The sequence below is a fragment of the Saccostrea cucullata genome, unplaced genomic scaffold (assembly GCF_032062105.1).
Source record: "Saccostrea cucullata isolate Sc308-1 unplaced genomic scaffold, CSIRO_AGI_Scuc_v1 ctg8, whole genome shotgun sequence".
NCBI classification, from domain to species: Eukaryota; Metazoa; Mollusca; class Bivalvia; order Ostreida; family Ostreidae; genus Saccostrea; species Saccostrea cuccullata.
The window spans coordinates 1,042,383-1,066,464 of record NW_026940997.1 but is presented as its reverse complement, the minus strand read 5'-3'; the positions used below and the strand labels follow the sequence as shown (position 1 = coordinate 1,066,464).

Below are 24,082 nucleotides of genomic sequence, written 5' to 3'. Positions count from 1 at the left end.
ACCTCCGGCTAACGTGACGTTAAATGACGTAGCGATGCTGCTCCGGGTCGATAGACATATGCACGTTTATCATTTCACCGAAACTTTTCTTACTATCATAGGAATTAGAAATTTTACATAAGTATTTTATTCGTTCTTTATAAAATGTTGATGAATTTTCATGAAAGTATCTCCGTCCTTTATGGAGTAAATGTAATTGTCTCAATAATTTCCGAACAGCCCTCGACTAGTATATTGTGATAATGTTTTATACATGTATTATACGATTTATCGGCATGTTATTTATTTGCCGATAAATCGTATAATACATGTATAAAACATTATCACAATATACTAGTCGGGTGAAATTTCACAACCATACTATGGACATGCGGCAAGTATACCGAAAAAACGAACCATTCAAATAATAGATTTTTGGTATAAATGCGTAGAATACTAGTATTACTTATTTTAACCATGGCAGATGTTCTATCTGTATGTTCAATATAAAACTCACCTAAAAATTTTTATATTTATACAAATGAAAAAGAGAACACATTTCTTAAATTCAACAATTCATTTATTAGTATGTTTTACTCCTCAATCCTGTTATCATTCCGTTTGACATTCCATTTCCGGATTGAAACCCTGCGGGTCCACTAGAGCCCAAAAAAGAAGAAACCATATTGACTGAGGAGGGTGTCCTAAGTCCTCCGTTAAATGCCGAGTTTCCAGCAACTGAAGACGTTCCAGTCTGAGAATTGGTCATAGGAGATGGTAAGCCTCTGTTTTCACTGTTAGTAAATGAAGGCATTATGTTATTCCTTCCAGTGAAGGGCGCATTTCCAGCTAAGAGTGATGAAGATCCGAAATTAAATTCAGATGCAGGGATCCCCATGTTTCCATTGGAGTTTCCTTCTACTGCCATGATGGAAGAGGAACCGAAGTTAAATTGAGATTCATTGTGAGATTCAGAAGGGATGGTGTTCACTGGCGGCAAATTACTGCGCTGCTGAGCATTGTTTGGAAGGACTGACGACGTAGCTCTATTGGACATAGCACCCATTATTCCATTCGATGCGCCTATTGGTACCACGTTGAACTCGAATGGTCCTAAGTCGGAGTCAGAATTTGATCCACAAGTGGTCTGACATTCAAGCAGGGAACGAAAGTTGTTGTCATTACCACCGTTGCATGAGCTGAACTGGAAAGGTTGACAGGTGCCTGAGAACTGATTAAAGGCATACCTGATTGTGTATCTGTAGACAGGGGGCTGAAAAGGACTGATAGGGCAGCTGTTACCAGAGTCAATGTTGCTATAACAACCGCAGTTTCTGAGACATTCGGTTCTGGAGGAGAATCTATTGGGAGATCCTCCACATCCTCGATAGTAAAAAGACTGACATCTCTGAGTGAATGGATCATAGTAGTACTGGGTTGAGGGACGAGACCCAGACGGACAAAAGTATCCCGAGTCCACGAATAAGGTGCATACTAGGTATTAAAAACAATCAGTTCATTAAGATATTAATCTTTATAAAATCTTGAAAACAAGTGATGAATTTAAATATTTCGAGAGATAATTCAGTTTTACAAATTTCTTTCACAATGTGATGTTCTAATGTAGATACATTTTCAATAAAATTTGTCTTTCAAATACCGGTACAAGTTACAAATGTTTTTGCTTAATTGTCAACACTTTTTGTTCTGAAACTTGGTCCTCTTACTCGTTAATATTACCAAAACCATGTACCGGTACTTTTAAATCATGAATGTCCGAAAATTTTTACTTTAATGCTTTTAAAAAATATAATAAAAATATTTTTTACAAATAAAAAAATAGAAAAGACGAGAAAAAAAGAAGAATATAAATCTATCGAAAGTAATCTGGAAATATTTAAAGTAACTTCATTTTGGCAATCAATTGATGAATCATTCCTTAAACGCAGCGCATTAAGCAAATATAATATCACTATTCCTATTCTATCCATACTTACTGAATGGGACCCTAGGACGAAACATGACTCTTGGAGGCGGAGGAAGGGTAGGAGAAGGACCTGTACCAGGATTTCCGGGAGTCATGTTTGAAGCACCCATTGTCATTCCTTGATTAGTTCCCATCCTCTCTTTATTGGGCATTGATGACGTGTGCATTCTTCCCAGTACAATGGGAAGTAATGATATCCACAAAGCAAACAAATTCATGACGAAACCTGTAAGTAATTCAGAAATATTAATCTATCCCTTTACAATTTTCTCAATCGTCCTAAAAATGTCAGTATTAACAAATACACGATATAAAGGCGTCTATTTCTTTTCACCCAGTGGATATGAAATTGACTTTTTTACTTCTTTTTAAATCTAAAATCATGTGTTTTATTTGATATAAACCTACGGTAGTTTTCAACCCTAACCCTAGCACTATTTACAATTTTGATTTATTTCATTTCGACAGACTATGGTTATGTCGTTCAGCGCCCATACATGGAAAGCTGCAGTTTCAGCATCCCCTTGTTATTGAAGCCATTCACCTGTAGGGGTTCTCAGTGAATAAAAACGTGAGCCTAGTAATATTAAAATCAAACAACCTATTTAATTGACCTACCTGAAGTCAGTGAACTAAGAATTGCTTTTGATCTTTCGATTGAGGTTAGCCCATTATTTATATATTTTTAACTGTTCAAAACATGAGGTTAAATCCATGTAACACAAAACTTTAGGAAGTTGACACGGCCGCCTTGATTGTTAACGCGAGACAGCGTGATTTTACTTCAGTTGAATAGTGCATCGGTGTGCTTGATATGTATATTCCACATTTTCTCATTTTCTCCGACATTGCCTTTCTGGTACAAACACCATTCTTTTAGTTTAACAAACTATACTGTGATGTTGACAATTTGTTTCTGTGTACCTCATTAGAGGAAATCATTTAGAAAACTACTGTCTGCGAACAGTTACAGTTTCATTCAGTTGTAGTTACGAATCGGAACTTGGTAGATCAGATTAATGGCACCGCTGCATGATGTCAATGGATTGAAACAAAAGTATCTTGAATCATTTTTCTTTCTATGGTGTCAGCAGAATTCAAACTTAGCCAATTTTATTAGGATAAGTCACAACTTCTTTCTATCAAGTTTTTTGCCAAACAGATTGGTATATAAAACAACACTCTTGGACAATACATGGGTGAAAGATCGATTGCCCAAATTCTATGGGGCGCCGTTTTGATATTTACTGCAAAAAGGTGATATCACCTATTCGAATAGGTGATATCACCTATTCGAATAATTAAGTGATATCACATATTCCAATAGGTGATAATACCTATTTGATTTGAAATGGTGATATCACCTTTTCGAAAAGGTGATATCACTTAATCGAATAGGTGATATCACTTTTTGGCAGTAAATACCTAAAAATAGTTTCATGGACTATTTATGAAATAACAACAGCTCCCAAGACTATAGGTCTCTAAATCTCACTTACTTTCACTTTCCTTTTATAACTCATCGTTCGTGGAGACAATGGATAACAGTTTTGCATTTAGTTTTTAGCACCCCAGTAGAACTTGTAGTTTGTTTTGCTCAAAAATTCATTTATTTCACTTATCTATCATGTTTTCTAGAGGAAAAATGACAAATTGTGAAAAATGCATGATAAATGTTCTAAAGAGAATATGCCTCCTGAACATTATAAAGAGTGAAATGCGTGCCACTCTGCTGTACCCCAGCTGGGCAAATTTTACAAAAATTAAAAAGTCTTGGACTAAAATACAGGTGATAACTGGACAGTCCAAATTTTCTTGGTTCCAGTGGAAATCTATACAGTCTAGGGAGCATTCATTATTTATTGTTGTAAGAAATACTAATAGGTGATATCACCTATTCAAAATGATGATATCACCAATTCAAACTGAATAGGTGATATCACCTATTGGAAATGAAAAGGTGATATCATCTATTCGAATAAGTGATATCCCCTATTCAAATTTTTTGCTAGTAAATAACAAAACGGCGCCTAATTGTTTTTCTGGTTATTCCAACCAACTCAGGCTGATAAGTCGCTAAGTCGGTAGAGCGCTCGCTCGATTAAAAAAAAAAAAGGAGACAACTGTTCCTTAGTAGCCAGGCGCTCGGCACTTAGAAGTAAAAGTTGCGGGTCTTTCGAATGAGATTATAAAAACCGAGGTCTCGTGTCACGACGGGCATTGGCACTATTTTTTTTATTTATACAATATTTTATTCACAAATAAAAGTGAATGGGATTGGCACTATTAAGAACCCTTACTTCTCAATGGCCCCGAGTCCCGACGAAGGTCTAAATCCGAGGCCCTTCACCTGTATACAAAAACAACGTTTCCAGACACTGTTAACAACAAACTATAGTGATCACAGTTTGATGACGAATGCTCTGATAGTTCATGTAACAAACAGTCATATTTTTTTCTAGCTAATCCTTGCATAAGGAAACTGTCGTCATTTATGACGGTAGTATTTTTCGATGACAACAAGCAAAAGAACCAACAACTGTTAACATGATCTTTCGTTTAATTACATAATAAGGGTGAAGTTAACAAATGGTAATCGATCGCTATAGTTACAAATAATTTTTTCCGTGAACAGGGCAGAAAAATATGGACCCCTGGAAATGCTATATCTAGAACTATAACATGTATGTTGATATATATTAAACCTCTAATTCAAAATCATAAAATAACGAACAGTATTAATATCTCAAAATACCGAACAGTAATTATCTTAAAATAATGAACAGTAATTAATTTCATAAATCAAGTAAACAAACCTAATTGCGAACAGGGAAAATACGGACCCCTAGAAACATTTTATTTAGGAATAATTTAATTCTGGTTGTAACGCTGTATTTGATTGGATAAAAAATTTACTTTATATCGTATAAAATGGGTTGCATACTTGCATCAAAAACGTATCAATCCGCCTGATGTTACATTCAAATTTTGTACAAATTGAAGTCATTTTGTTAGAACAATCATCTTTTTTTTTTTTTTTACATCAAATGAATGGAAATTAACTTTCGCTTCGCGGTTTATAAAGCGTAAACTGTCCCAACCCAGTTTATACCGTATAAAATGGGTAGCTATTAAATTCATTCCTTAATAAATTAATTTTGTTTGTATTCTAGTCCCTCATGTAGTTGATGTCCAAAAAGGAACGCAAATTATTTCTCAATAATCTAGTTTGGTATGGGGACACGCCCCCTTGACAACCAGCTGAATCATCTGTATCAATGTAATCCCCTCATTTCCAGTCCTTGGGATTCATCGAAAATTCCAGATTTAATAAATGTACCTTAAACTTCAAACAGTAGCTCGATCTTACCCCATGTAAACAAACATCATGGCTGCTAGATCTGTGTATCAGTTATATTACCTCCCCTTGTTTCACATCACTTCCGTCACTAGGGATGTATTATTGAGCGGCAAATTTGAACTCATAAAAAGCAGCAAAATTTTACACCCACAGTTGTTTAATTATTCTAAAATTAAATTATAAGGTATGACTCTAATTCTTGACCAAATTATTCGATTATAACCTGGTTTGGGTCAGTTAACCTTTTTTTATAATCCGCTTCGCGGATTATAAAGTGTAAACTGACCCAAACCAGGTTATAATCGAATAATGTGGCCAAGAATTAGAGTCATTCCTTAAAAAGTTGTCTAGGACGAGTAAGCATCGCCTCTTGTCACACTCCATGTGAACCCTACGTATAGATGAGGTATATGGACTTTTGGAGTGTACCGTGTTCTAATTTAGTATAAAAGCAGTGACCTAACAAGGTTAAATATGTTAGACTAAATTAGACCCAATGATAGATTTTATTTACAAACTCAGTTTAACCATTTTTTGCGAAAAGGTGGCTCTAAATAAGGTTGTTAAAATCGTCATAACAGACGTTTATTTGTCAGTAGCTTTTTCTTTTTTAAAAACTGATCATAGAGCATTCTCTTGCGTATCCAATCAAGTGGGAGACTTAAACATATTCAGGTGGTGTTGGAATATTGCTACATGAACGAGGAAAGTCAGCGATTGAAAACTTAGTCCCGTTTGTCATACAGTCCAGCTATTTGTTGGCTATTATCGTAAACACAAGTAAGTAAATATCTAAGCAGAAACAGATGTGACAGACTCTGATCCTACCTACCTACCTACCAAGTCCTTGTTGCACCCAGAGGCACACATAGGAAAAGGACTAGGGATTTCCATTCTTCCCTGTTCTTAGCAATCTTCTCCACGTCTCCCCAGGTAAGATTAATGTTCTTCAGTTCTTTCTCTACCGTTTGCCTCCATGTTTTCTTTTCTAGTCGGCCTTTCTTCCTTTTCACTTCTGGGATCCATCTAGTGCCACTCCTGTGATGTGACAGACCCTGTAGTGTGTTTAATTTCGAATTAAATTCGAAATATCCAGTCGTCACGCAAATGAAAGTAACTTTTGTTTATTGCTATAACATCGTCGATATACATGTACTTGTATTTTTAAAAATACCAAGTTAAAGGGCGTAGGAATTTTTTTTAATTAAAAGTTTTAAAATATACGAATAAATTCTGCTTTGAAGGACAAGAAAATCGGATCGACTTATAAAAAAGGGCACAGTTGGTACCCATCGGATTTTCAACTGTTTATTGGAAGGCCTGATCTCAAAAGACTACATAAATAATGTCAATAAGAAACTCTAGATAAAATTTCTTATCACACTTATCATCCACGATAGTCGTTGATGTGTTACTTGTAAAATAGTTAAAGTATTTCATACAACATTTTACATGAAGTCCTTCACTTCAAAATGTAAAAAGAAAAAAATCCTAAAATAATTTTTATACAATTTACCTAAGACGTATGCAGAACCCCAATGGCCACAAAGACTTTGAACAGTAACCAGCTTAAAATACTAATACTTGTACAAATCTAATATATACGAATTTTCTTGGCAATTCTAAAAAGTCAACATGTGACTTTACTCGTTTACAGGAAACTGAATTCCTCGCATCTATATATTATTAAAACAACAAAATATAATAGCTCCCCTAAATACTAGTAACTTAATGGCAAGTATGCCTTCAAGTGATAAAAGATTAAAATGTGCATAATTTAGGATTATCAATGTTGGCTTACGTAAGTGTGATAAGAGAAACATGACCATACATACTGTTTTATCAATGAATCTTGTACTTCAATTATGTATGATATACATGGAGTACAAAAGCCATGTTCTTTTTTGGATAGAGGTAAGTGTAAATTGATCTTCGTTGTTTGTGCGCTACAAAAGTTTTTTTTTAATTTAACTGAAGTGAGTTTTAACAGCTTGGGCATGCGTTTTCTTCTTTACTTCACAAGTTTAAAAATTCAATTACTAAATACTCAGTAATGTAATTCTTTATAAAACCTTAAGTTAAATTTTCTTTTGAAAGAAGATAGGGGAACAAGGCGGGCATAATGCCTATCGCATCGGATATTAATAAATGATATTCAATATGTGAACTGAGTATTTAGATAACTTCTCGTTATTAAAATTTATGAAATTATGAGAGAAAAAAAATTTTCTGAGAGGAAAAAATCTCGTAAAAAAATAATTCTTTTATAATAATACATGGTGATATTCGTGGGATTCGAACCCTATAGCAATAAAAATCCGACGAATGACTATCATATTGCTTTGAGACTAACGCGCTAACCACTATGCTACATTGCTCATGATGATTTTGGGCATTTAAATCATGTTTGTGATATGACCCTAAAAATGTATATTTTATTGCAAACTTTTAGGATTACCTTTCAAAAAAATGGAGCGAAGACCCACTCTTATTGAAAAATGTTGTTAAAGTATGAGAAAATGATCGTTTTTGTTTTTTTAGTGTGTGTATGCTTTTTCATAGGCAAATATTTTCAGTCTATGTGAGATTTTGTAAATTGTAGAGATTTTACATAAAGTATACTTTAATATTAGATGAAATATCAAATAAAATATGGATTTAATTGAGATTAAATTTTTCACTTCTTATCTGTCGCACTATAGGCACTTCGTCCGCCTTATCCACCCATCTTTTTGGATTCATTTATGAATAAGTTTGAGGGAAAAATGCTTTGAATTAACAAATTTCAATTTTAAAACCTGTATTTTCAAGTTCTTGATACTGTAATAGATTTTCACCTGTTTGTTTTAGGCTATTTCGATACATTGTTGCGTCCTACTTACTAGACAATTTGTGACACCAGTCAGTGGTTGTACCAGTTGTCATTTCTATTTATTTACCTATCTAATTCAGCAGATATGGACATGTTAAGCAATGACGAATGTCAGTTTTGTTATGATAAAGTTATCTTTCGTTGTCTGCCTTGTAAGGTAGCTCTTTGTAAGGACTGTGTAGCTGTCCACATTAAAATGTCCTCCACGAACTCCCACAAAATTGTTCTCTCTGAAGAGGCGAAGGAAGAAAAAAGAAGGCAGCTAGTCAAAAAGGATACACTACCATCCGGGTTTGAAAATACATGTGATGTAAGTTACCAGGATATGGGATTATTTTACATTTGCTCGGAACAAAGCAAAATGATAAAGCAATTTGATCTCTCTGGAAAAGAAGTTGATTCGTTCCAGGTGACCAGAAGTCCACTTTGTATAACTTCCTGTTCTAATGGTGTACTTTATACGGAATTTGGTATAAAAGCAGTGATGTTTTACATAAAGGGACGCATCAAACATCTCTTCTCGACAGGTGAATGGCAACCTCAAGGAGTAAACACAACAAAATCGGGTCATATTTTGTTGACTCTTCGACGAAATAAAGAAGCAAAACTAGTCACACTTAGTCAGCATGGACAGGTTTTTAGCGAAATACAGCATCACAACAGAGAACCGTTGTATTGCGATCCGTGGTACGTAGTGGAGAGTCCCAAAGGTCATCTCTGTGTATCTGACCAAGGAAAAAGCGCGATAATTTGTGTGAGTAGTGATGGTGAACTTGTATTTCATTATTATGGACGCGATAATTCATTCTACCCACGTGGTTTATGTTCGGACGCCACTTCCCATTTTATTGTTGCTGATCCGTGGAACAACAAAATTCATTATATATCCTCGTACGGGGAGTTTATTTGTTATCTTGAGTACGAGTCGATGGATAGTCCTATCAGTATATCTAGCGTTGCTGATAAAACAAACTATTTTATTATTTGTGAAATCGGAGGGTTTATATATGGTGTAGAAATGTAACCTCAATTGGAGGAGATATCTTTAGAATTCTAATATATACGTCCTCTGCTTTTATCATTATGGTATCAATGAATAGAAAGATATTTTAGAAGTGAAAAGAAGAAAGAAAACCTTGATGTGACCTTCACCTCGACCTTTAGATGTATCGACGACGAATTGTTACAATAATTATTTGCATTCTAATGTGAATGTTTCATATTTAGATATTTTTCTAGAAAAGGACGTTAATAATTATCTAACTACAAAGTTTTATGATAAACGTGTTGACTTTGACTTTCCAACGTCAACTTCTTTACTTTTGAAGCAATATACCATCACCTGCATATGGGGTTTATATCTCTCAGTCGATTCAATTCGCAAGAACATGCTCCACAAATGAACAATTTCTAAAACGAGGTAAGTTGTTGACAAACAAGTTGCTGAAACAAGAATATCAGCAGTCTCGTTTAAAGTCATCATTTCGTAAGTTCTATGGTCGATACAATGACCTTGTTAGCAAATACAACTTTCCATTAAATCAATGATGACTGACAAAGGATGACTGCACTTATGGATCTGCGAAATTTGCGTGAACATTAACTTTCGAAACAGACATTTTTCTTTTAATTGCAAGAATGATCAATGTCTAACCTACAACTTTGCTTAATTACAATAAATAAAAGTATTTATTAATGATGTACGAATCTGTTTTCTAAGAAGGAGGTCATCACAAGTTCTTCAATCTCATTTCGTTAGGTCGATACAATGACCTTGTAGCAAATACAACTTTTTTTAAATCTGACTTTATACATAGTCAGCGCATGTTTGTCTATTGTTCTACTTTAACAGTACTTGTATATTTGTATTAGTTATGTTGTGTTCAAAGGAGATTAATAGACAATATTTCAAAATTGGGTGTCTAATTGCCAGACCACTGTAGTAAATATATAAAAGTGAACTTAGGTTAAAATTTAAAAGCAATAGAAGCGACCAAAAAAGACCCAAAACACAGCGTTAAGTGCAGTCATCCTTTCATACTAATTGTTCGGTCATTATATATCCATTAAATTGTCGACGGATTTTCCCGTTATTTCCCGACCATGACAAGGAGCACACAGCGGGTGTGACCGGTCTGCAGGGGATGCACATTCATCCATTGTACCTGATCCCATCTTTGATTTTTCAAGGTCCTTGTTTGCGCTGCTCCAGTTTTGTATTGTTAAATAGTCTTTTGAGCATAAGTACTGTTCGTTATCTCCCTATATTTCATTGTGAACGTCTTTTACAGTAACACAGATGAAGTTTCCTAGTTTTAATTAAGTCTTTGTGTAATAATAAATTCGACTGCAACTTACTCCGTTTGCAAGATCAATACATAGGGTTCACGCCAAGTGAAACCGATCATCACGGATTGCTTATTCAATCTTGGCACCTGATCTCTGATATTTAAGGCTCCGTGTTTTATTCACTTTTAATAAAGTTGTATTTTTTTGGTAATATTCGTTATCTTCACCTATATATTTCCTGAATCAGGAAAAAATAAATCTAATGTTTTAAAATATATTGGGTGTCCCACAGCGGTGCTTTGCGTTGTGCTCTACGCACCAACCGGATGTAGAATACTTATTGATGATGTTCTAAAGGAAAGTTACAAGATGTATTTAACAAACCGTTCAGTTTCGATATTCATGTGTTGTTTCAGAAATTCAATCATCCTTGAAAACTCTGTGGTTTGATAATAATGACTAGCTTTATATTGGCAAAGTTTTAATTTATGGGCAGTTGACTGAAAATTATCATTGCCTAACACCGCATAGAGTAATTTGATTTAGTGCAACTTTATTTTGATAAATTGCAGAGTCGTCATTTTAGATTAATTTAATTTAGACAGCTTGAAACACGTATCCTGCTTTTCAATATCGATTGTTTGTTAACTTTTATGAATAAATAAGAATAATTACTACGGTTTTTTTACAGACCTCTTATTTCATTTATTAAAATTGAATTGGAATTAGAATTGTTCACAGATTTGTTTCCCCTTTTTTATCATGACAAGGAGCACACAGCAGGTGTGTTCAAACTTGAGTCTACACTACCTGGGATGCTCATATAAATATGAACAATTATGGCCTATTCTTGAGGCACCTGTGGTCGGCCATCCCGCCTCTGGTGTTTTAGAGGTTCATTTTTTTTGCATTGCTTCTGATTTGATTAGTTTTAATGAACTTGAACTGTTTGTAATTCCCATACATGTATATTTCAGCAAGTTAAATATATTACAGTTAACCTTTAGTGTAAATGTATTCACATTACTAAATAAAAATCTGGAAAAAGCAATTCTGAAGTCTTAAAAAACAATTAACTAATATATTACATATGTTCCGATGTACGATATTGCTTTTAATGAATACTGCTATGAAAACTGTCATATTGTAAATTTGAATTTGCCGGCTGATAGTTAAAAGAAAATACATTCATACATGGCGTGGTAAATTGCATTAACTACAACTTTAATTAAAATTTGTCAACTTACTTGCAACTTAAATAAAACGAAATATTCTAGAAAATAATAAAAATTTATCTTTACTGTTACAGAATAATTTAAATATCCGTTGGGAAGGCATTTCTAACCATTGATAATGCTAAAATAGATACTGTTCCAATAGATTCTACAAAGTTATTACATTAATATTACTCTCTACTCCCTCACTATGTATTCATTTCTAGTTTAAAGTTGAAGTTAACATCAAAAAGATGCTTGAGTTTCTGATTGACAATATCTATATTGGTATTTGGAGACCAGGTCTTCCAACAATCTATTGGAATACATATGAGTACCAATGGCGCCCCGTTTTTTTGTTTTTTTTTGTATTCACATGAAGCAAAATCTTGTATGTGAAAAGAAGAAAAAACTTGCTGTGGCCTTTACTTGACATTTAGATATATCGACGACGTCTTGTCAATAAACAACATGGTAATTTCCATTCTTACGATATATCATGGTGAGTTTGAGATAAAAGATACCACAGAGCCTGACACATCTATTTCATTTTTGGATACTAGTATTTTACTTGAAAAAGACGTTAACAACCAAGCTCTTTGATAAACGTGATGACTTTAACTGTTCAATTTTCAGCCTCCCTTTTGCAGCAATATACCTTCATTATCTGCATACGGAGTTTATATATCGTATTTGATTCAATACGCAAAAGCATGCTGTGCGTATGAACAATTTCTAAACGGGGTATTGACAAACAAGTATATTGTATTGTTTTATGGACTTTTGATCTTCAATACTTTTCGTTATCTCCATATTTTTATATTGAGATTTTCACAGTGGAAATGACTGTACACTACTTTTTTTTTACAACACTACTTTTCATAGCTAATATATATTATTTTGAAAAAAGAATAAACAAAAAAATGACTTTATACTCTATAAAAATACTTCAATTAATTTTTCTTTATAATCTTTGAAAGAATCAGGAATTTTAAAATTATTCGTTCGGACGCCCTTTTATTGTATAATATACAAGTCATGTATGTCCTACATGGTATATGGGGAAAAAGATGTTGTAAGGAAGAAAAATGACATAATTTTAATTTATTCATCAGTTTGTCATCAAAAGTGGATCAGAGATCTACAAGAAACGATAACAAGAGGCCCATGGGCCACATCGCTCACCCGAGCAACTTTGGTGATGCAGTTTTTTTTTACCAGATTACCTCCCTTGTAATACGTATTGTGGCCTCACCGTACCCCCTCCCATGTCACAATTTTTACAATTTAGAATCTACACTACCCCAGGAGGCTTTCACATAAGTTTCAGCTTTTCTGGCCCAGTGGTTCTTGAGAAGAAGATTTTAAAAGTTTTTTCCTATATATTTCTATGTAAAACTTTGATTCCCTATATATCTCAATTAAGTATTTACACTAGTAAAATAAGTTTCAGACTTTCTGGATCAGTGGTTCTTAAGAAGAAGTTTTTTCCTATATATTTCTATGTAAAACTTTGATTCCCTATTGTGCCCCCGCCCAACCCCCGGGGGTCATGATGTGAACAATTTAGAATTCACTCTACCCAAGGATGCTTCCACATAAGTTTCAGCTTTTCTGGCCCAGTGGTTCTTGATAAGAAGATTTTAAAAGTTTTTTCCTACATATTTCTATGTAAAACTTTGATTACCTACTGCGGCCCCACCAACCCCAGGGGCATTGATTTTTACAATTTAGAATCTTCACTAACCAAGGATGCTTTCACATAAGTTTCAGCTTTTCTGACTTAGTGGTTCTTGAGAAGAAGATTTTTAAGTATTTGTTCTATATATTTCTATGTAAAACTTGGATTTCCTATTGTGGCCCCGCCCTGCCTCCAGGGGTCATGATATTAACAATTTAATATCTACACTACCCCAGGATGCTTCCATATAATTTTCAGAGTTTTTGGCCCAGTGGTTCTTGAGAAGAATTTTTTTTAATGACCCCACCCTATTTTTGTCTTTTCTTGATTTTCTCCCCTTGTGAAAGGACGTAGCCTTTTTTAACAATTTAATCTCCCCTTTACCCAAGGATGCTTTGTACCAAATTTTGTTAAAATTGACCCAGCGATTCTTGAGAAGAAGTCGAAAATGTAAAAAATTTACAGACGGACGGACAGACAGACAGACGGACGGACGATGGACAAAATGTGATCAGAAAAGCTCACTTGAGCTTTCGGCTTAGGTGAGCTAAAAAGCAATTGAATAGACAACATCGAAAAGCACAAAAGAAAACCCCTGAAATTCCCAACTACATAAATTAAAATTTCAAAACACGATTATTCAGTGTTTTTATTCTACAGCGGAAAAACAATTACGGTTTCAGCCAGGGAATTTCTTGTGAAGGTCAAACATAAAAATGGAATAATAAATAATTTGTCCTTATATAATGATAAAGAGAAATGATTTAAACCTAAGTTAAGTCATTAAAAAGAATTTAAGTTTGCTTGCTGCATATCTTTCTCTAAAATTGGCATAATCATGCACTGTATTTATTTGAATGTTAAATGTAAAACCCTCAGATCATGTATAAAAAATACCTCACTAAAATCAATTTCTTCAAATTGAAATGTGTACGTCAGCAAGAAAATTGAATTTATTTCTCGATCTCGTCACTTTGACTCGATTGTTTGAATGGAACATATGGAGATAACGAACAGTATTCAAGATTGAAAGTCCATACAACCTCATAAAATAGGAGCAGAGCAAACACGGACCTCCAAAACATCAGAGATGGGATCAGGTGTCATGGAGGAGTGAGCATCCCCTACCGACCGGTCACATCCGCCATGTGCTCCTAGTCATGATCGGGAATTAACGGGAAAATCCGTCGTCAATTCTGTGTATAAATAATGAAGTAACAACTTGTGTGAAAAGGTCAGTCAGCATTTGACTCAATGACAGATTGTATTTCCTGACAAGATCATTGTATAATCGACCACAAAACTTACAAAATGATGAACTTAAACGAGACTGCTGATATTCTTGTTTCATCAACTTGTTTGTCAATAATTTACCTCGTTTTAGAAATTGTTCATACGTAGAGCATGCTCTTGCGTATCGAATCAACTGAGATATGATATAAACATCGTATGCAGGTGATATATATATATAATACAATTGACTTATTTGTCACAACATTATTTTTCATTTGAATGAAACTACAATTTAATTTTTAAATATTTTTCTGTACTCGTATAAATTAATTTTGGTATCTTCGTATCTCTTCATACCTTTCAAAAACCGGGATTTAAATGTGCCTTTCCACAATTGTACAGTTACAAGAGGTAGTACTGGTTATAGAGTGTTTTTCATTGAGGTGCGTTTCTCAAGAGTAATTCCCCATGGCCGCCATATTGTAGGTCAACATTCCCAGATCCCTTCATTATTCAACCAAGTTCAATTTGTAATAATGGTTACTGAGGTAAAGATAACACAATTTTTTTTATGAATCTATGTTTTTTAAAGCCTAATTTAATTCATAATTCCTAATTTTAAAATTGTAATCAAGCATGCATGATGATGTTTAAAACTGGTTATTGAGTATTCGTGACCAGACAGAAATTTTAAGAGAAACAAAATCTTTTCATGAACAGCTAAATACAAAAAGTCAATAATACAAATATTGGTCTATTCAATGAATTAAGAAATAAAGAAATACCTAAGCTTTCATGCAAAGAATCAGAATCTATAGAAGGCAAAATTACTATGGAAGAAGCCTCTTCTACACTTTACAAAATGAAATCAAATAAATCCCCTGGATCAGATGTTTTTTTCTGCGGAATTCTTTAAGATGTTTTGGAAATACATTGGGTTTTTTGTAGTTAGATCTATTAATTACGGATATAAGTATAACAGTCTATCTATTACACAAAAACACGGTATCATTACTTTGTTGCAAAAAGGTGACAAACCAAGACAATACTTAAAGAATTGGCGACCTATTACTTTATTAAATACAGTATATAAAATTGCATCTGGATCTATTGCAAACAGAGTAAAACGCCATTTAGATAAAATGATTAATCAAGATCAAACAGGCTTCATCCCCAATAGATATAAAGGAGAAAACACCAGGTTAATTTATGACATAATGCATTACACTGAGGAAGAAAATATACCTGGATTATTACTACTTATTGACTTTGAAAAAGCTTTTGATACCCTTTCATGGAGCTTTATACAATGCGCACTTAACTTTTTTAACTTTGGTCCCTCAATTAAGAAGTGGGTATCCCTTTTTAATACAGACATTACATCTGCAATAAACCAAGGTGGTAATCTCTCTGATAGAATTAACATTCAGAGGGGCGGCAGGCAATGGTGATCCTGATATATGTGCAGAAATTTTAGCAATCCAAATTAGATTAAACAAAAATATTAAAGGTATTACTGTAAACAATACTGAAAAAAAAGATTTCTCAGTTAGCTGATGATACATCAATTATTCTTAGTAAAACGTCCCTCACAGAAACATTGCAAACACTTAAGACATTTTCAGAAATGTCTAGATTACATATTAATTATTCCAAAACAAACATAGTGTGGATAGGTTCCAAAAAGTTTAGTGATGAAATTTTGCTGCCAAATTACAAAATTAACTGGGGAACTACCAGATTTACTCTTCTAGGAATACATTTTGATGTAAAATTGGATAAAATACTACCATTAAACTATGAACCAAAAATGGCGCATATTAAATCAATACTTAAACAATGGGAGAAAAGGTATTTAAGTCCCATAGGGAAAATTACAGTTATTAAAGCATTAGTTTTACCATTACTAAATCACATTTTAATGTCCATCCCAAATCCTTCTGAGTCGTACTGTAAGGAATTGGAAAAATTATTTTCTCATTTATTTGGTATAATTCAACCTATAGGGTAAAGACAGAAGTAATTGTGAAAAAATATGAAGAAAGGGGGGGGGGGGTTGAAAATGTTAAATCTTATCTCTTTTATAGCCTCCATGAAATTATTTTGGATAAGACATCTTATTTTTACAAATAGGGGGTTGGCAAACCTTATTCCTAAATTTAATGTGAACAAATTTATAAGTTGTGGAATTGAATATACTGCAACTTTTTTTAAAAACACTAAAAAATAAATTTTGGATAGATGTATTTAAGTCCTGGATAATGTTACAAAATCTTGAGAAAAAGTTTGATGTTGCTGGTGACTCACCACTATTTTACAATCCACATTTGCATATTGGTGGAAAATAATTTTATAATAAACAAATGTTTGACAGCAACATTAGACAACTTAATGATATCATTAATGAGGATGGTTCACTTTTCTGCAACACCTATCCAAATATAAAGATTATTTTTTTAGAATTCAGTAGTATTATTCATGCTCTAAAGGATTAGATGAAAAATTCTGGTCAGGAAAAAACAATAAAAAAGCTCACTAATCCCTTAATTATGTCTAATATCTACACAGTAGTGAAATGTAAAAAAAAACCAAATGCTATTATGAAATCCTTATTCAAAATTCTGCTGTTGCAGCAGGTAAAACGTATTGGAGTGAGCTTTTAGAAGTTGGAACTCAGGAATGGAAAAAAATTCACATGATACCCTTTAGGGTAACAAAAGACTGTGGACTCCAATGGTTTCAATATAGGATTATAAACAAAATATTAGCAACAAATTCATTTCTATTCATAATTAAAAAAAAAAAGACTGTAAATTATGCAGTTTTTTTTTCATACTGAAGATGAAACAATAGAACACCTTCTATGGGAATGCGATAATACACAATTTTTTCTGAAAAAAATTTGTGAGTTTGTTGGAAGATAAAACTGGTCTAATGATAAATGTTACTAAGAAATCTTTTATTTTAGGATTCATTGATGTAAATACTGGTATTCAAAATGCTATTCTTCTTTGGCTTAAATATTGTATTTATAATGCAATATGCACAAGAAAAACCCATTAATGTACAAAATGCAATATCACAAATGAAATTTCAAACACAAAAATTTATTTCTTATAAGAATGGTAAAAAGGAAAATTTTGATACCCAGTGGAACAGATGGAATCTGCTGTTCTCTTAACTCTTAACTTGAACCTCTCTCTCTCTCTCTCTCTTCCCCATTTTAAAAAAAAAAAAAAAAACACTGTTTCTGTTGAAATATGTTTATAATGCTGTATGTTGTGTGAATAAAAAAAAATAATAAAATGAAATAAAATTAGTTGCTCAAAGAGGAAAATTCACTACCTTGTCCTACAAGATGGCGGCAAAGAGGAATAGATGTAACTCCCAGGCAAAATACGTCATAGGAAAGGGGTTTATTCCCTACCCTCTGTTCTTTCTTAAATACATATTTCCATTCAATATATAGAGAATAATACATACCCTTTTCCATATCACATCCTGTATCAGCCCGAGACACCAATATCAGCCAGAGGGCCGAAGGCCCGAGGGCTTATTGTTGATACAGGATGTGATGTGGAAAAGGGTATGTTTTATTATATTTATTACATACTTAGTAATAAAATACAGAACACATTAAGTTGAGAGGAAAATAAGTAAATAATCATGAATTTACTTCTTACATACATGTACATGGTCTCATGTCTCATACGATTTGGGGTTATTTCTATTTCTATTTCAATGCACTTGATCCGTATTTTGAAAATAATCTATTACATGTATTTGTAAATTAAGATTAACCTTATTTTCAAAAAGTTAAAATTTTGAGAATATGAACCCACCAAAAATCGTGTATGATCACAAGTACATGTTTTTGTGGTTTAATTTACTAATGGTGTGATTTTGACGTCACAATAGCCGTATCAGCCCTGCAGGGCTGATATGGATTTGCAGGGCTGATATAGGTTATCAGCCCCGTAAATCCATATCAGCCCTGCAGGGCTGATACGGCTATTGTGACGTCAGCCATATCGCATATGCAAAAAACTTGTATTTATTACTAAGTGTGTAATAAAAATAAATAATGGAAGATGTAACCCACCCACCTCCAGTTTCGACCTCTCCAAACATTTTATGCAATGAGTCAGAAAATCTATTTCATAGCATAATACATGTAGGACATTTTTATTCAGGACATCGTGATTTTTTTTTAACCTTATCTAAAAAATAACATTTGAAAATGTGAATGCTTTCATACCACATCCTGATGTAATGCTTACAGTTTTAAGTATCCGCTTTTATATCAATGTACATGTACGTCGTTAGTATACTAAATCACATTGATTTTTGTCACTTTTATTTCGTGAAAATGACAGATAACGGAAGTCAGTGAAAGAAATATGAAATAAATAATCTTCAAGGAGTTCATGAAACTTAATAAAAACAGTAATGAAAAATGTGTGTTTACATTTCTATCAGTCAAACAACATTGATAAACTCTGGCAGGTTTTGTTATAGTAATATATTGAAAGTTCGTAAAAAAAAAATTACCACAGACATTGTTAATAAATCAAAAAAGAAATTAATTATTGTTGACAAAAGGATCATTTATAACAGTTATTCATGATTGATCGCTTATTTAATGTCAAAAGCATGATTTTTGTTTTGCTATGGAGAAAATGGTACTGGTCGAGCACGGACCAAAATTATATTTACACAATAATAAATTTAAGACATATTTTGTAGTAAATTCTTTGGCTGGAACAAAATTTTAGCATTTATGTTTTTAATGTTAAAGGTACCTTGATTAGATGTTGTGTAGCTGTCGGTTAATTGAGCTCCGTGGAGGGTAGCGTGCATCCTTGTGTTTTATTCATCTTTTGTACAAGCATTGATGTGACATTGTTCCGTCCATTATAGATTTTCTACAAGCCGTGTTCAAGGTCGAGGATTAAATGGTAAATTACCGCTTTTAGATACATTTTGTTTATATTCTACAATTTATACTGACCATGTGAAGATGCCAATTAAAGTATCTTATAAGACGGATAAATCTCTCTATAATTCAAAACTCCTTCATGTGGTTTCCAAAAAAGACATGCTGAAAGTGCATTATCTTTACATTAAATTTCATATTACTTTTCTTAATTCTTTTACGTAATTAGAATAAAAGCTGTTTTAGTCATGGTTAAAAGAAAGTACAAAATACATCAGGTTTTCTTTGAACATCAATTCAATGTGCTCTTTAACGTGCCCACTGACTGTCTTTCAGGTGATAATTATACAAGTCTAAATTAAGGGTTTTTTTCTTAAAAACGTTTTTGTTTACTTTGAATGATTCAATGTATTGTCATTAAATATTCTTAATGTATTTATCACGTGTATAAGAGGTCGATTGCTGTACATGGTGACATTAAACCACTCCTTATCATAGGAAACATGTAAATATTGTTGCCCTTAACAAATACTTGAAAACAAAACTGAAAGTTTATTGAAATTTGAATGTTCAATGTTCTCTTATTTTTCTCTTTTTGTAATAAGCACTTTCCGTGTTAAAATACGAAAGACAGAGATCAAGGCTTTGCTTGTGTACTAAAACTAAAACCTTAAATGTTTAATTTTTATTGTAAAACATTAATCAAATTCACATTTCAAAAATAGAAGAAGATAACTTTTTTCTTGATTTGATTTACGAGCAAAATGATAACCGGTCTTTCTTTCTTTCCGACAATATTTAAATACGAGCAAAATTACTCTTTCACCTGTTATTTGTTTTAAAATTATCAGGGAGTGCACGACTCGGGAAATATAAATTAAACTAGATACACGGTTTTTGTTAATGTGATCAATTATCTTGGAGGCCAAGACATTTCTTTTCCTCGATTTTTATGTTCATTTTGACCTGAGGATTTGTAGTAAAGTCAATTACAAAAAAATTCAATATAGCAAGTTTCAGGTGAACACGTTGCTAAATGCAGAGCTTTCTGTTTTACCGTTTATATTTTAAAGATAGAAAACAATACGGAATTTTCAATAGTGACTTCTTACTTAAAATCCATGTAGAAAATAGTACCTGGATGTTTCAGAGGATGTACTCACTATCAAAATAAGGGAAAGTAAGTAATTGAAAGGTTCTTTTAAAAAAATTGTCAAAATCTCACAATTAATAATTAGGTTTTTTTTTTTACATCAAATTATTAGTATTCTGTCATATTGATAAAGTTGTTCAAATCTTTGTAACGTAAAGTTTGAAACCATTTTATTGTTCATTGAATATAACTTTTCCACAGAGTACCATGGTTATTGGATTGCTTCTGATGTTTTTATCCTCTTCTTGTCTCGAAGCTAATATTGAAAACACAGGAAATGGGCAGCTTGGTTCCACACATTCTAACTTAAATTTACTGCTTCCAGTACCAAGTGGTGAACAAGGCCACCTTGAATGGCTCTTAAAACAACAAGAAGGAAGGCAAAATGAAATAGAAAAAGTCCGCGCTTCATTTATAGAGGGTTTGTTGGATGAACCATTAGCGGGGAACGGTAAAGAAGGGTCTAACCCTAAATCTTTCCTTGAGGAGTTGTTAAGTGAGCCTTTATTTGAGAATGAGCTAACAAAAGCCGTAATCAATTCTCAGAAGGTTCCTCAGAAGGCTATAGACATCCCAGTACCTCCTACCTTAGCGCCTGACGCGTCGCAGACTGGGATTGTTGACGTGGTGGTAGACAGCCTTGAAATTGTCAAACACAGTACTGGTCACGTACGTGAGAGGATGAAATCACAAACAAATAAAGTCCTTGGGCCAGAGGAACGACTTAGCAAATTTACAAAAGGAAACGAGCTTAATACCTTGCAGAATATTCCAAAGGATTCCATTGGTGTGGACAAAGCGATTGGAACTCTCACATCTGTGAATATAATTAATTTTAAGAGGGAGAGAGAATCTAATGATTTAATTCAACTTATTGACAAAAGAAAAAATGTCCTCAAGATAAATCAAGGACCGGAGATACATCTGGATAATAAAGCTAAGAAAGAGGTTCCAAATTTGCCGGTTCCTACTCTTGTACCATATACCAAAGAAATAACACACAAAGAGCCTGCAACGAAGAAAAGATTTTTACATCATTTGGTTTATATCTTTCCATCAAGGATGAAAACAGATACACATTCTAAAAGATTTTCGTCAAGTACTCCTGAAAAGCACGGCATTGACAAACAAATTTCTTACAATTTTCCAAGGAAGATGAAAAATACAGCAACAAAGTTTTACGCAGAAAAACAGCAGTTCAAGGGAAAGGTTTTGATGAAAAATAAGGAAAATGGTATCACTATACATAACCCCTCTAAAGTAAAAACTAGTGAAACATTGAAAAAATTCTTTCTTCCTAAATCTCAGCTTGAAAACTATGTTTCTTCAGACAAATTTCGATATGGAACTCTGTTTCCGGTCTACAATTATAACGTGTACAAATATAGACCCTGGTATTACGTTTCTTACGCTTTTGATGACCAGACTATGTTTCCTCATTTTCGCACTCAGCATGCATCACAGCCATCAAACCACAAACAAGTGGTTAGTGTACCTAATTATTTTGTAAGCTTTCCTTTTTGAATTATGATTTAATGAAATGAACCTTACAGTCAGGCACCATGCAACTGTTATTGTTATGATAACTCGATATAACAACTAAATATATCTCTGCAAATTTTAACTTTATAATGATTTTTATGCCCCCGTAAACGAAATTTCGGGGGTATATAGTTTTTGTCATGTCTGTCCATCTGTCTGTCTCTCTGTCTGTTTGTCTGTTTGTCCGCAAAAACTTTAACCTTGCCCATAACTTTTGATTTAATTAAGCTATGACTTCCATATTTCACATGTGTATTCCTTGTTACAAGACCTTTCTTTGGGAACCACAAAATTTGACCTTTTGACCTCGACCTTGGAGTTTGACCCAATTTTATACAAAAATTTTGAACTTTCACTTTGGCCATGTCTTTTGAACAGTAGATACCTGGACATTTATACTTGAAGTATATATTCTTTGTAGAAAGACCTTTCATTGGATACAAACAACCTTGACCTTTTGACCTTGACCTTGGAGATTTCTGTACTTATGAAAAAACTTTAACCTTGGCTATAACTTTTGAACGGTAAGTGCTAGGGCTTTCCTACTTTACATATGTAATTATGTAATTCTTGTGAGAAGACTCTCATTGGATACCAAGAACCTCGACCCTTTGACCTTGACCTTGCAGTTTGACCTACTTTAAAAATAAAATATTGATCATAATTTTTAAAGGGTTGTGACTAGGGCGTTCATTCTTCATATATTTAATCCTTTTGACAAGACCTTTCATTTGATATCAAGAACCTTGACCCTTTGACCTTGACCTTAGAGTTTGACCCACTTTAACACAAAAATTCCAAATTTTTACTTTGGCCCTAATTTTTAAATGGTAGATACAAAGAATTTTCTATTTCAAATATCAATTATTTTTGGCAAGACCTTTTATTTGAAACAAAGAATTTTGACCTTGACCTTGGAGATTTCTGTACTTATGAAAAAATTTTAACTTGGCTATAACTTTTTAACTACGGCTTTCATACATGTACTTCAAATATGCAATCCTTGTGAGAAGACTTTTCAGTGAATATCAACAACTTTGACCTTGACCTTGGAGTTTGACGTATTTTTTTACAAACTTTAACCTTGGCCATAACTTTTGAACAGTAGGGGCGAGAGATTTCATATTTCACATCCTTGTGTCAAGACCTTTTAATGGATATCAAAAACCTTTGACCCTTTGACCTTGGAGTGTGACCTACTTTTTACAATATGTAATCTATGAGACAAGGCCTTTTTTTAGAAACCAACAACCTTGACCCTTTGACCTTTACCCCGGAATTTGTCCTACCTTTAAAAATGTTAATCTTGGTCATAACCCTTGAACAGGGTTTTATATTTACATTTGTATTTCTTGTGAAAAGGCCTTACTTTGGGTACCAACATATTTGATCTGCATTTGAGAAAGCTTAACTTTCGCTGTGTTGCCATACGGGGACATCAGTGTTTCACAAACACATCTTGTTTATCAAGATATGAATCTTTTTCTGTACTACAATTAATGTTGAATGACTACAGAATTTGTCTCCTCAATTAACAAGTGTTAACAAAGTGTTTCACACATCATTATTTATTATCATGTGCTCGTTAATTTCATTTACAGAACTCCTACTAGAACTCGGATTCTATTTTACGTAATGTATTGGCCTGGAGAATCCAAGCTAGCAATGTCAGGAAGATCACGAAGAACCAAAGAAAATTCAGTTTTAATTACAATCTGTTCATTAAAAATTTATTACCATTTTTTCGTAGGGTTAGATTATATTAAGTGAGCTCTCTATCGTGTGCGTGAGCACGTCATACCGGTACATCCTTGATTGTATTAGCACGTGTTTTA

The 24,082-nt window shown here is 33.3% G+C and overlaps 2 protein-coding genes across 3 annotated transcripts; one reads left to right on the top strand and one right to left on the bottom strand.

Moving 5' to 3' along the window:
* Positions 1-533: 533 nt before the first annotated feature.
* Positions 534-4,377, bottom strand: LOC134256829 (papilin-like). Its single transcript, XM_062739492.1, has 3 exons — positions 4,267-4,377; positions 1,977-2,192; positions 534-1,473 (listed from the first exon to the last, which is right to left on the bottom strand). The coding sequence occupies exons 2-3, from the start codon at positions 2,182-2,184 to the stop codon at positions 563-565; spliced, it is 1,119 nt and encodes a 372-aa protein (XP_062595476.1). The 5' UTR covers positions 2,185-2,192; positions 4,267-4,377; the 3' UTR covers positions 534-562.
* Positions 4,378-7,036: 2,659 nt separating this feature from the next.
* Positions 7,037-24,082, top strand: LOC134256825 (uncharacterized). 2 transcript variants are annotated; one of them, XM_062739489.1, is made up of 4 exons: positions 7,037-7,241; positions 19,537-19,574; positions 20,907-22,190; positions 23,849-24,082. In XM_062739489.1, exons 2-4 carry the CDS (start codon positions 19,572-19,574, stop codon positions 23,858-23,860), a joined length of 1,299 nt encoding a protein of 432 aa, XP_062595473.1. In that variant the 5' UTR covers positions 7,037-7,241; positions 19,537-19,571; the 3' UTR covers positions 23,861-24,082. The 2 variants fall into 2 exon arrangements, with proteins under 2 accessions (XP_062595473.1, XP_062595474.1); XM_062739490.1 differs by lacking the exons at positions 19,537-19,574; positions 20,907-22,190; positions 23,849-24,082 and adding an exon at positions 8,178-9,379 and having other exon boundaries at positions 7,040-7,241.